Source organism: Chelonia mydas, chromosome 3 (genome assembly GCF_015237465.2).
Source record: "Chelonia mydas isolate rCheMyd1 chromosome 3, rCheMyd1.pri.v2, whole genome shotgun sequence".
Taxonomy (NCBI): Eukaryota; Metazoa; Chordata; order Testudines; family Cheloniidae; genus Chelonia; species Chelonia mydas.
In genome coordinates, this window is record NC_057851.1 from 155,496,067 (window position 1) to 155,510,521 (window position 14,455).

The window sequence follows — 14,455 nt, forward strand, 5'->3', positions numbered from 1 at the left end:
CCAGGCGCGAGCACCCAGCGTCAGGGCCAGGCTGGGCTGCAGCCGGAGCCGGGCTAGCTCCGCAGGCCTCCTGGGGGGCGCTGCCCTGGGGCCCCAGGAGGGCGGTGGGGCGCTTCGGGCCCTTTGCCCTGCGGGACTAGGGGTGAAAGGGCCGGGCTTGGGTGGATTCCTGGCTCCTGTTTAGTGGGCTTAGCCGCAGTGGCTCTGCACAGCCCTGGGCTGAAAGCGGAGAATCCCGTGACTCCCGGAGCTGGGGAGTTAAGGCCAGTGGAAAAAACCATGAGTTGGCAACCCTGGGGTGGCCTTGGGCATTAGGCACTAGCCTGGGACTCGGGAGTTCTGGATTCAGCTACTGGCTCTGACAGGGGCCCCCTGTGTGATTTGGGTAAGCCAGTCTCTGTGCCTCAGTTTCCCATTTGTAAAGTGGTGCTCTTGTAATAAAACTACTCTGCTTCCCTATCCCCTCTCCTATGAGACTTTAAAGAAACAGTACATATCTTCATTATTTCATGTGTGTGAATTTTTTTCAGGTGTAAAAGTTTTCCTCGCACTTTAAAGACATGGACAGTTTTGTTGAACAACTGAAAAGGGCGACAGAGGAAGAGTTTACAGAAGAGTCTGCATGGGATGGGTCTGCAGTAAACACCACAAGCAGTTTACTTCCGGCTCTCTATTTACCTTTACTCCCACGGTACCTTCTGCATCCAAGTAAGTGTAATTCTCTGTTGACTGCTTATCCTTACTAGCACATGCTGGTAAATAACATAGTAGCATTAGAGATGTCACTGCCACTGAACTCACTGGGAGTTGAGGGCTCTCCCACAGTACAGGATTGGGAGGTGGGAGTGCCATAAAGATGTCTTTCTGTGTCTTGACACAGACCTGGCTGTACCCAATTTAAAAAAAAATGCCACGCTGCAAACTTCTAACATCTTTAATGCTACTATGTTAATAGTATACAGTACCTGGCTCCTTAGCCAGGATTGAGGTCTCTATTAGCTTCTAATACAAATGCTTAGTAAAAATAGAGAATGGGTCAAAACCAAAACTTTAGAACAGAAATCTTCTATATTTTGAGAGAGTCTGGATCTGAATTTTGCAGCATGGACCCATCTCAAGGGCAGTAGTGTACAGTGAATGACCCTTGTATAATTCCAAAATTTCCTTAACTCGAACAGGTGAGAGTGCCATTTAACTTTGCATTTATAGCCCTTGCTATGGTCTTTTGCTCCTCTGCTATTTTTCAGACAATATGTTTCTCTGAATAACTTCAGATCCACATAGGTGAAGATCACTTCCCATAGCTTCCAAGGCAAATGTAGTTTAAGAACAAAACATACTGGGTGGCCATACTGGGTCAGACCAATGGTCCATTCAACCCAGTAGCCTGTCTTCTGACAGTGGCAGGTGCCAGATAGTTCAGAGGGAGCAAACAGAACAGGTGAATCCTGTTAAATTGAGTGATCCATCCCCTGTCATCCATTCAAAGGTATTGGAACACCCAGAGCATGTTTGTTTAGATGAGCTGCATTCCTACTGGTGAACAGTTTTAAGAGCTTGCAGGGTTGAGTCCCTGATCATCTTGGCTAATAACCATTGATGGACCTATCCCCCATGAACTTCTTTTTTTGAACCCAGTTATGCTCTTGGCCTTCACTGTGCTCCCTGGCAACGAGTTCCACAGGTTGGTTGATCATTGTGTGAAGAAGTACTTCCTTATTTTTGTTTTAAACCTGCTGCATGTTGTATTATGGGCAGGGGTAAATAACACTTCCCTATTCACTTTCTCCACTCCATTCATGATTTTATAGACCTCTACTGTATCCCCCTTAAGTCATTTCTTTTCTAAGATGAATAGTGTCAGTCTTATTACTCTCTCCTGACATGGAAGCTATTCCATACCCCTAGTCATTTTTTATTTCCCTTCTTTGCACTTTTTCCAATTCTGATTTTTTTTTTTTTTTTTTTTTTTTTTTTTTTTTTTGAGATAGGAGAACCAGAATTGAATGCAGTATTCCAGGTGTGGATGACTGACGGATTTTTGTAGTTGCATTATAATATTTTTTGCCTAATCTGTCCCTTTCCTAATGATTCCTAACATTCTGTTAGTTTTCTTTGCTGCTGCTGCATATAGAGCAGATGTTTTCAGAGAACTATCCACGATGACTCCAAGATCTGTTTCTTGAGTGGTAACAGCTAATTTAAACTCCTTCATTTTGTGTGTGTGTAGTTGGGATTATATTTTCTGATGTGCATTACTTTGCACTTATCTACATTGGATTTTATCTGCCACTTTGTTGCCCAGTCACCCAGTTTTGTGGGATCCCTTTTGTAACACTTCACAGTCAGCTTTGGACTTTAACCCATCTTCAGTAATTTTGAATCATTGGAAAATTTGCCACCTCACTGTTTACCCCCTTTTCCAGATAATTTATGAGTATGTTGAACAGCAATGGTTGCAGTACAAATCTTTGGGGACCCTGGTGTTTACCTCTCTCCACTGTTAAAACTGACCATTTATTCCTACCCTTTGTTTCCTGTCTTTTAACTGGTTACTGATCCATGAGAGGATCTTTCATCTTATCCTGTGGCTGCTTGCTTTGGTGTGGGACCTTGTCAAAGGCTTTCTGAAAGTCCAAGTACAGTGGCTCAACATGTTTGTTGACCCACTGAAAGAATTCTAATAGATTGGTGAGACATGATTTCCCTTACAAAAGCTGTATTGACTCTTTCCCAGCATAGTGAGTTCATCTATGTGTCTGAGAATTCTGGTCTTTACCATACTTTTAACAAATTTGCATGGTACTGAAGTTAGGCTTGCTGACTGTAATTTCCAGGATTGCGTCTGGAGCCTTTTTTAAAAATCAGCATTATATTAGCTCACCACCAGGCAGCAGGTACAGCGACTGATTTAAGCCATATATTACATACTACAGTTAGTAGTTCTTAAATTTCATATTTGAGTTCCTTCGGAACTCTTGGGTGAATACCATCTGGTCCTGGTGACTTATTACAGTTTAATTTATCAATTTGTTCCAAAACCTCCTCTACTGACGCCTCAGTCTGGATCAATTCCTCAGATTCATCTCCTAAAAAGAATGGCTTAGGTGTGGGAATCTCCCTCGCATCCTCTGCAGTGATGACCAGTGCAAAGAATTTGTTGCAACAGTCTTGTTTACCTTGAGTGCTCCCTTAGCACCTCCAACATCCGGTGGCCCCACTGATTGTTTGGCAGGCTTTCTGCTTCTGATGGACTTAAAACAAATTTTGCTGTTAAGTTTTTGTCTATTCCTAGTTGCTCTTCAAAGGTTTTTTTGGCCTGCCTAATTTTTATACTTGACTTACGAGCGTTTATGCTCCTTTCTGTTTTCCGCGGTAGGATTTGACTCCCAATTTTTAAAAAAAGAAAAGGAGTACTTGTGGCACCTTAGAGACTAACCAATTTATTTGAGCATAAGCTTTCGTGACACTTCACTTCATTGGAAGCTCACGAAAGCTTATGCTCAAATAAATTGGTTAGTCTCTAAGGTGCCACAAGTACTCCTTTTCTTTTGCGAATACAGACTAACACGGCTGTTACTCTGAAACTAATTTTTAAAGGATGCCTTTTTGCCTGTAACTGCCTCTTTTACTTTATTGTTTAGCGATGATGACTTTTTTTTTTATTTGGGATATACATTTAGTTTGAGTCTCTATTATGGTGTTTTTTGATAGTTTCCATGCAGCTTGTAGGCATTTCATTCTTGTGACTGTTCCTTTTAATTTCTGTTTAACTAGCTTCCTTATTTTTGTGTCATTTCACTTTTTGAAGTTACTTGCTACTGTGATGGGTTTCTTTAGTATTTTCCCCTCTACAAGCATGTTACATTTAACTTCATTATGGTCGCTATTATTGCGCGGTTCAGCTATATTCACCTCTTGGACCAGATCCTGCGCTCCACTTAGGACTTTCCCCTTGTGGGTTCCTGGACTAGCTGCTCCAAGAAGCAGTCGTTAATGGTTTCTAGAAATTTGATCTCACATCTTTTTATCTTGCATCCCATCCTGAGGTGATATATATCCAGTCAGTAGGGGATAGTTGAAATCCCCCATTACTATTGGTTTTTCTGTTTTTTGTAGCCTCTCTAATCTCCCTGAGCATTTCACAATTGCCATCGCGATCAGATGGTCAGTAGTATATTTCTACTATACTCTCATTATTTAAGCATGAAATTGTTCTCCACAGAGATTCTATGGTAGTGTTTGATTCATTTTAGATTTTTACTGTATTTGACTCTATGCTTTATTTCATGAGATAGTGCCACTCCCACACAAGTATGATCTGCTATGTCATTCCCGTATGTTTTGTACCCTGGTATCACCATGTCCCATTGATTATCATCATTCCACCAAGTTTCTTTGATACCTTATATCAGAGGTGGGCAAACTTTTTGGGTTGAGGGCCACATCTGGGTGGGGAAATTGTATGCAGGGCCAGGGCAGGGGTGCAGGAGGGAGTGTGGGTTGTGGGAAGGGGTGCAGTGTGCAGGAACGGGCTCAGGGCAGGCATTGGGGCAGAGGAGGGGTGCGGAGTGTATGAGGGGGCTCAGGGAAGGGGGTTGGGGTGCAGGAGGGGTGCAGAGTGCAGGAGGAGGCTCAGGGGTGCGGACTGCGGGAGGGAGCTCAGGGCAGGGGGTTGGGGTGCGGGGTGCATGGGGCTCAGGGCAGGGAGTTGGGGTGCATGGGGCTCAGGGCAGGGAGTTGGGGGGCGGGGTGCAGGAGGGGTTTGGGTTCCGGCCCGGAGTCGCTTACCAAAAACGGCTCCAGGATGGCAGTGGTGCACACTGGGGCCAGGGCAGGCTCCCTGAATGCCTACCCTGGCCCCACGCTGCGCCGCTCTGGGAAGCGGCCGGAACCACGGCCCCTTGGGGAAGTGGGGGCACAGGGCTCTGCACCCTGCCCTTGCCACGCCTCCAGGTACCTCCCCCGAAGCTCCCATTGGCCGCAGTTCCCCTTTCCCGGCCAATAGGAGCTGCGGGGGATGGGGGGTGGTGCCTGGAGGCAAGGGCAATGCACGAACACCTCTGGCGCCTCCCTCCGCTTCCCAGGGCCCCAGGGACGTGGTGCCGGCCGTTTCTGAGACTGGCGCGGGGCCTGCGGCACCACGGGGGGCAATGCCGTGGGCCAGATCCAAAGGGCCAGATCCAGCCCGCGGGCCATAGTTTGCCCACCCCCGCCTTATATCAATATCCTTCTTTACAGCTGGGCATTCAGTTTCCCCCATCCTAGTATTTAGACTTCTAGCATTTGTATACAAGCACTTATAAAATTTGTCAATATTTAGTTGTCTGCCTTCATGTGACATAATTGAAAGGGATGGTGTCTTTGACTGTTTCTCTTCATTTCCCACCTGTTCTTTATCAACTTCTATTCTCTGCTCTTTATTAAGATATAGACCATCCCCTTTAATAAATCCTCTCCTAAGGTATGTTTCTGTTCGAACCGGGTGCTCCACACCTCTGCACCTGTTGGTTTTTCCCCAGTCCTTAGTTTGAAAACTCCTTCATAACCTTTTTAATTTTACATGCCAGCAATCTGGTTCCATTTTAGTTGAGATGGAGCCCATCCTTCCTGTGTAGGCTTCTCCTTTCCCAAAAGGTTCCCCTGTTCCTAATAAACTGAAATCCCTCCTCTGAACACCACTGTCTCATCCACGCATTAAGACCCTGCAGTTTTGCCTGTCTAACTGGCCCTGCATGTGGAATTGGAAGCATTTCAGAGAATGGTACCTTGAAGGTCTTGGACTTTAATCTCTTACCTATCAGACTAAATTTGATCTCCAGGACCTCTCTCCTACCTTCCTTATGGCTCCTCCCCAGCGCTGCTCATATATCTATCTAGAGGTCCTCAACCTATGCCCCTGGAAGGCATTTCACCATGCAGTTCTCCTGGTGCAAGACAAACCCATCTATGTTTCTAATAACTGAATCCCCCATGACTGTTATCTGCCTCTCCCTATAACTGGGGTTCCCTGTCCTTGAAGGTGTATGCTCTGTGTGAGAGGATAACACGACATCATCTGGAAGGAGGATCCCAACGATGAGATTGTTTCTCTCCGCTCCACCTTGATGTTCTCCTTCAAGACTTTCATCTTCAGCACAGCGGCTGTCAGACTAGGGGTGGGACTGCTTTATTGGGTCCCTGAAATTCTCACCTGTGTATCTCCCTGTCTCCCTTAGCTCTTTCAGTTCAGCCATGCTAGTCTCAAGAGCCCGTATTCAGTCTCTGAGGGCCATGAGCTGCTTGCTCTGAATGGACGTATATGCCACCAGTCCATAAGGCAGGTAATCATAAATGCTGCATTCAGTGCAGTATAGTGGATACCCCCACTCTGCTGCTGGACTTCTGTCAGCATTATTTCTACTCTTTCAGGGTTTTTGTTTGTTGTGTGTGTGTTTGGGGGGTGAGGGGGGGTGTTGATCTCCGTTTAGCGTATGTTAGGTGTATCTGGCTTTTATGCTCCTTCTCTAAACTCCTGTGTTTGCTGCTTCTGTTCACTAGCTTCTCTATTCATTTAGGAGCTGGTTTTTTAAATCCCTGTTCTCCCTGAGTTTGTCCTACCCCCTTGTCAGGGGATCCTAAAGGGATTAAGGATCAAAGGATGGAAGACTAGAGCCTAGTTATTGGCAAAGATATAGATACTAAAGTAACAGCTGTGCTGTTTTGGTTTTTTTGGTTTGTTTTTTAAAGATCACAGTCAGTAGTTAGCCACTAACCTTATTTTTTCAGCAACCAGAGGTCGAAAGTCAACAGAATTTCAGGAGACTAAGAAAGCTTGTTTAAATTACATTCAGGATGCCCTGCTACAACACCAATGGCAGAGGGCTGCAGAATTCATGACTAACTATTTGGAAACATTGGAGAATACTTCTGCTGAAAAACGGATGGCTGCCCCAGAGGTAAGTACAAAGGAAAAATCAGTACTCTTTCCCTTCGTTGATGGAAATAATTTAAAGGGGTATCTGAGATAATCCAGGACCCATACCGATGCTTTATGTAAAATATAAATCCCTAAAACTTCACAAAAATCTAATTGTCAGAGATGTTTTCATAATTTTCAGGTGTCACCTCTCATCTGTTTGCACAACAGATAAGAACATGGGACCAAATATGAATAAATATGCCACACGTCACACCAGTAGCATGTTCCACTTAAAATACAGGTTTTCATAATCTCATTCTGAAACAGAGAAATAAGCACATTTGCCACTGGGTTCCCGTACATATTGGTGTCCATTTGAAAACCGCATCTTGTTTTTAGTTCTCCACCATCTTTCTCCAGTACTGCATGAACCTTTTTGCTAGTCCCTTCCCTGCTTCCTCTGCATCTCAACAGATGGAAAGGGTAGTAAATTACATTGACAAACAGCCATTTAAAAAAATAAATTCAATGCAGAGATCATTGGATGCTGCCAGTTTGTTGGAATTGCTGATCTAACTCTGTAGACAAATCTTGATCACAGAGATATTTGGGGGAGGGGAGGGTGTGTCCAGACGGAGGGGATGTATTTCAATTTACAATTTCATCTAATTATCCTTACCTTTGTTGTATCAAGGTAACGTGAGCTACCTACACCCTACATTTAAGTGGGGTAACATGAAAGGAAAATTTCTTGTTTGCTTGAGTTGTTGTCAGTCCATGGCAGGCACCTTCTGGCTTCTATATATGGTTTTGGTGCGTTTTGTTGAAGTATGGGATTTTGATGACCACTTGTGAAGTTTCCATTGCATTTAAACTTTATTTTCACTTTTACTACATGCCGGTATATTTTACTATAGCAGCAAATAATACACAATATTTTCTATTTGCAATTTAAACCACACATAATATGGTTAAATATAACAGCCATAGTGCAGTGATGAGAGACTAATGCTGTTCTGGCTGCTGTGCGCAGAGTGTTTTCACTTCTGAAATTTTTAATTCTTTTGGGATTTTTTTTCTCCATTGGCAGGTGATTTGGAGAATAGGAACTGAAATTTTGTGCCATCATTCCAAGAGCAGCATTGAAGAGTTCAACTATTTTGCTGAGCGGATGAAAAATCTAGGAGTGAAAAAGTATTTAGGGGTGAGGATAGCCTTAAAGGGACACTACAGACTTAAATCATGCTTCTCTCTGAAAATTTTACCTTCTGGTATTACAAGCAACTCTTAAGAAACTCTTAAGAATATTATCTCTGATAGTTAGTATCACTGATTATAGAATCAAGAGACCGCACCTTAGATTTATGTAATGGCATTATTTTTTCATCCCATTCCTTATATAGCCTAATGTCTTGTTTGCTTTTTTTGACTGTAGCTGCACATTCTGCTGAAGTCTTCATTGAGCTGTCCACAGGTCCCTTTCCTAAGTTGATAGTTAATTTAGAACCATGTCATGTATATGGATAGCCTGTAATTTTTTCCCTTGCAATGTGTATTACTTTGCAGTTATCAATATTGAGGTTCCGTTACCATCATGTTACCTGTTCACCTGGCTTAGTCAGGTCTTGTTGTAGCGCCTCACAATCTGCTTTGATCCTGGTTAATCTAAATAACTTGGTCATCTACAAATTTTGCTGCCTAACTCCTTTCCCCCCTTTCCAGATTCATAATACATACACAAAACACAAGACTAGTCAGGAACTTTGAGGTACTTTTCTGTAAGTCTTTTGTTATGATTAAAGTTTTCCATTTAATCCTACTCTTTGCTTTCTGTCTCCTTGCCAATTTGTGATTCATGACAATATTATTTTTTATTGCCATACCACTGAGGAGCCCTAGTCATGGAACAGGACCCAATTATGTTAAGTGCTGTATAAACACAGAACTTGAAGAGAATCCCTGCCCCCAAAGGTTTACTTCGACTCCCATGCCATGTCTAATTAGTTTCTTTACTAGACTTTCGTTAAGGACCTTTTTCAAAGGCCTTTTCAAAATCTGAATAAATTATCATCTGATTCTCCTTTATCTACTACTTTATCAACCTGTTAAAAGAATTGTAATAGATTAGTGAGACATGATTTTCCTTTGTTGAATCTGTGCTGGTTAGGGCACCATCATATTGTGATCTTACAGATGTTTTCTTGCTCTAGTTTATTGTTTTAAACCAATTTGACATTTACAGATGCAAGGTTTACTGGTATGATTCACCAGATCGCCACCATTTCCTTTTAAGAAAAAAACAAACAAAAAAACAAACCCTCTGTATTTTTTAAATTACAGCACTTGCAATCTCCTGCGTTTTCAGGATTTTATTTTGTTTAAAATTTCCCAGAGTTTATTACAGAAATTAAAAAGTGGGTGAAAATCAGTGCAAAAATTAACCTCAGTTTTCTGGGGAAATATCAGAGTTAATATTGGGATGGGAGGACAGAAAAAAAAATCAACCAATAGAGAATCATCAGGGTATTGTAAGTAAAAGCAGTTTAATGCTGTGACTTATTTTGTGAACTGTACATTACCAGTACATAAACGTGTGTGTGTGTGTCTGTCTGTATCTTCCCCAACACTGCCTTACTTTAGCAGACAGCTTCTCATTTACACTTAGACAAATTTATTAACAAAAACACATCAATCTAATGCAACGTGTTGGATTTGCTTAATATAATTAGTATGTTCATGTATTTGTTCAAAGTTCAGGTGAAAAGCAGTTCAATTAAAAAAAAAAAAAGCATTTATAAAACCTGGGAAATTTTTGGTAAAAATCAGTAAACTGAAAATGAAGGGCCTTATATATTTGCTATCTTCTAATTCTCTGGAATAGTGGCTGTTTTTAGTGAGGGATTGGATATTTTTGCTAACAGCTCAACCACTTCATACTTAAGCTCCTTCAGAAGTGTTGGATGTATACCATCTGGCTTGTGACTTATTGCTTTATAAACTGCTTGTACTAGCACTACTTCTTTTGACACCTCCATTGCTGATAGGACCTCGTATTTATTGCCACAAAAGAGCAGGTCTGGGATATGTCTCCCCAGCATCCACCTCTATGGTGAAGGCTGATGCAAAAAATCATTTATTTTCTCAGCAATGTCCACACTTACCTATATCCATACATTTTTCTCTCTCCTTTTCCTAATATTGTATTTATCTCCAACACTTTCTGCAGATACATCATGTGAATGAAAGAATCTATGCAAAATAACTAGGGCTGTCAGTCGCAGTTAACTCACGTGATTAACTAAAAAAAATTAATCGGACTTTTACAATAGAATACCAATTGAAATTTACTAAATATTTTTGGATGGTTTTTCTACATTTTCAATATTGATTTCAGTTACAACACAGAATACAAAGTGCACAGTGCTCACTTTATATTTTTGATTACAAATATTTGCACTGTAAAAATAAAAGAAAGTATTTTTCAGTTCACCTCATACAAGTACTGCAGTGCAATCTATTGTGAAAGTGTAACTTACAAATGCAGATTTTTTTATTTTTTTTGGTTACGTAACTCCACTCAAAAACAAAACCATGTAAAACTTTAGCGCCTACAAGTCTACTCAGTCCTACTTTTTGGTCAGCCAATCACTCGGACAAACAAGGTTGGTTACAATTTGCAGGAGATAATGCTGCCTGCTTCTTATTTACAATGTCACCTGAAAGTGAGAACAGGCATTCACATGGCACTTTTGTAGCCGGTGTTGCAAGGTATTTAAGTGCCAGATATGCTGAACATTTGTGTGCCCCTCCCATCCTTTGGCCACCATTCCAGAGGACATGCTTCCATGCTGATAATGCTCCTTAAAAATAATAATAATCATCATCAATTAAATTTGTGACTGTACTCCATGAGTGGAGAATTATATGTCTCCTCTGTTTTACCCGCATTCTGCATATATTTCATGTTATAGCAGTCTCAGAGAAAGAACACTTTCACAGCAGATTTGACAAAACACAAAGAAGGTACCAGTGTGAGATTTCTAAAAATAGCTATAGCACGCAACCCAAGGTTTAAGAATCTGAAGTGCCATCGAAAATCTGAGAGGGACGAGGTGTGGAGCATGCTTTTAGAAGTCTTAAAATAGCAACACTCTGATGCGGAAACTACAGAACCCAAACCACCAAAAAAGAAAATGAATGTTTGTTGGTGGCATCTGACAGACGAAAATGAACATGAGTCAGTCCTCACTGCTTTGGATCATTATCAAGCAGAACCCATCAGCAGCATGGAAACATGTTCTCTGGAATGGTGGTGGAAGCATGAAAGGACATATGACTCTGTAGTGCATCTGGCATGTAAATATCTTGCAATGCCAGCTACAACAGTGCCATGTGAATCCCTATTCTCACTTTCATGTGACATTGACTGAGTGTACTTGTAGGCTCTAAAATTTTACATGGTTTGTAAGTTCAACTTTCATGATAAAGAGATTGCATTACAGTATTTGTATGAGGTGAACTGAAAAATACTATTTTTGTTTTTTACAGTGCAAATACTTGTAATTTGTTGTTTAACAGCGTGGTTAATTGCGATTAATTTTTTTAATTGCTTGACAGCCCTAAAAATAACTTCTAATTAAAATATTCCAATTCAGTCACAGTTCTAATTAAAATGTATTTAGACTGTTGTATTGATGCCAATAATATGGCTCTTTTTTTCAGGTGTATGGTTAGGAGGTAAAATTGCAGTATGCTGTCAGGACAGTCTGATCTGTATGACATAAAATTCAGTATTATAAATTGTGTAAATTGTTCTAGGTCTGTTTAGAGCATGTCTTTCACCTCCTGTGTAATGGACTGATAGATGATGCCTACCAAAACCTGTCCCTGGCAGAAGGCTGGAGGTATGGAGAACAAACAATTGCTCAGGATAAAGAATTGAAACTCATTCAAGCTTACAAGGGGCTGCTGGACTACTATAATTGGGCCAAAAAAAGAAAAGCTGTGTTAGAGCTTGGTGAGTACCAGTGCTGCATTCTTTAGATAAAAGGAGCTGTTCAGCTCAGTCATTCTCATAAGTCACTGTGGCTTGCAGATGATTCTTGAAGGAGGAAACATGGACATAGGTTAGAGCATTGGTGGTGAACGCTGCATTCAGTCTGATTACTTGCAGCAGAGAATTTTTAAAATTCTGATGCATGCTTTTTATTTAAAAACAAAATGCGTTCATCCATTGGATCTGCAAGGTCTCCTCCAGAAGAACTGTTCTGAATGGAGGACAAGAACCTTGGCTGCCTTCTCAGTGAGAAGAATCTGAATTTCTGGGTGTAATTTTCTATTTACTTCATGATAAACTCGATCTGATTGAGGCCAGGTTTATAGTGGCAGTGTCTTGGCTTCCTGAGAAGTCACCTCCGTGTACCACCATGGGAGTGGAGATCAGCTGGGACATAGGAGCTAACAGTCCCCACATTTAAATGAAGAAAAGGGGAAGCTGGCTCATGTTCTCAAGGGCAAGCCCTTGACTCTGGAATTCCTTTCTCATGCTTTTTCATGCCAGATAGTTGGGGGAGGAGGTGGAAAGTCACACTGGAATCTTGTTTGACATTTGTTTAAAAAGTGATTTGTTGTATCTATGTGCCCTGAAACTTTTGCAAGAAGTCATATTTATTATAAGCCAAATTTAAAATAAAGGTAGATGAAAATCCAAGCTCAGGATCCTGGTCATCTAAAAAAGTTGTGTGAGCCCTTAATTCCTCTTACATTCAGCAACTGAGAGTTTTATCTGAAGGAAAATTGTAAGTATTACCTATAAAAATACTTTCTTCTTAAGAGAAACACCATTTATTTTAGATTTTTGCAAGTAGACATTAAAAAATCACCTACCTGAAGCTCCGTGTCCTTGAAAATATTCTAAAACTATACTACTAAAGAGACTTGTCAATTACTGAGTTCAGATAACTTGGCAACAGCATAAATGAGAGTCTCAAAGATCTTTGGTTCCTAATGGAGAATGCTTAATCAAAGGAGTTCCATCAGAAAACTTTTGTTTATAGGTAGTCTTTTCTGCATGTCAGCTGCCTGCCATATATGCATATTTAGAAGCTGACTTTCATATTTAATTGTTAATTCTTTAGTTTATTACCTTTGTAGAGCTGACAGGATTACATGTATTATTTGAATAAAATGGACATTTATTTAGATTTATTTTATTTACCTATTTTGCTGTAACAGAAAATGAAACTTCAGATAATTTAGTCAGACTGTCATGTCTATAAGGCAAGATCCGTAAGATTTGTATAAGTTATAATTTGATAATTAACTTAATTGCCAAAAAACCCGCACCACAAGACTAGTTAGCTCCACAGTTCATTTAACTGTTGGTGGGTGGGGGGAGGTGAGGCAGGAAGATGGTTACTAATATTTTTCAGCTAAGATCTAATCCTCCCAAGCCGAGCTCCTTAAATCTCTATTCAGTATAAAAATATTTCTTACCTTCTGCACTTGTTTTATAAATATACTAACTCTTCCATTATCCTTCTCATTTTTAGCTCTCACTGAGCTCCATTCTTTTGGGTTAAGGTGCTTTCTTTGAAGTTGGATTCAAGGTGTTGACTTTTTTTCTGTAAAGCCCACCATGGCTTGAGTCCTGACTTTGTGAGACTATCACTCATGTAAATTTTTAAAAAACCTTCTATCTTTTGGCAGATGGTGATTTTGCAGACTCTGTTGAACAGGAAATGCACAGTTTCTTTCGGCAGGCAGCAGTGAATCTCAAGGAGATAATTAAAATACCTGGAGTTTGGGACCCTTTTGTGAAGTGCTATGTGGACGTAAGAGCACTTTTTTTTTTTTGCAAATATTACTTAAATGCTCCTTTGTCTAATCTTAGACAAAGTGCTTAGATCAAAGTGTAACGTTTTCTGATGTTTCACCACTTGCAATTATGTTATAGTTAGGAAAGGGACACTGTGAAAATGCTACCTTTTAAAACAATATATGTAGTGTCTTCATGTCAGATCTGCTTACATTACTTATGAAAGCAAGTTTTTATTCCTGGTGGCACTGCAAGTCCAACATAACTATGAGAATACAAGCAAGGAGTTTACTAGTAAAATCACGAGGTAAACTGATTACAGACTTTTTTGTTATTGGTGATGGTGCCAGAATTAGAGCATGGCTTGACTTTTTTTTCAGATCACAGGTTGTATCTACTGCACAAACGGAACAATCCTCTTTTAATTATCAGCTGATTGTAGTTGGATATTGAAGTCACAGAACAAATATGGAATCCCACAGTCTGATTTTCTGATTATAACCGCTAAATCAACTAACTTTTAAAATTGAATTAAACTTAAAATAGCTTTGAAACAGTTTGATTTTTCTAGAGTTGCTAATGGCACTTGATTTTCTTTAGTGCTTGCCTGCCTCACGTGATTCTACCTCCTCCTGGGGCTATGCTGTCTCATTGAGAGACAGCAGTCCTGTTCACTGAAAAGAAATACTGAAACAGTGAGAGCAATTATTTAATATATAAATATTTAGCTGTTTGCA

The 14,455-nt window shown here is 40.6% G+C and overlaps 1 protein-coding gene across 11 annotated transcripts in view; it reads left to right on the forward strand.

Moving 5' to 3' along the window:
* TAF1A (TATA-box binding protein associated factor, RNA polymerase I subunit A) overlaps positions 1 to 14,455 on the forward strand; it is a 37,172-nt gene that overhangs the window by 7,031 nt on the left and 15,686 nt on the right. For 6 of the 11 annotated variants that reach the window (XM_037895679.2, XM_037895676.2, XM_043543620.1 and 3 more), the window contains exons 2-6: positions 531 to 708; positions 6,769 to 6,938; positions 7,992 to 8,105; positions 11,720 to 11,918; positions 13,610 to 13,734. In XM_037895679.2, coding sequence (XP_037751607.1) covers positions 561 to 708; positions 6,769 to 6,938; positions 7,992 to 8,105; positions 11,720 to 11,918; positions 13,610 to 13,734 — 756 coding nt within the window. In that variant the 5' untranslated portion in view covers positions 531 to 560. Of the gene's footprint in view, positions 1 to 30; positions 386 to 530; positions 709 to 6,768; positions 6,939 to 7,991; positions 8,106 to 11,719; positions 11,919 to 13,609; positions 13,735 to 14,455 lie in introns of those variants that run through there. The other 5 variants (XM_043543619.1, XM_037895681.2, XM_043543618.1 and 2 more) reach the window with 3 other exon arrangements.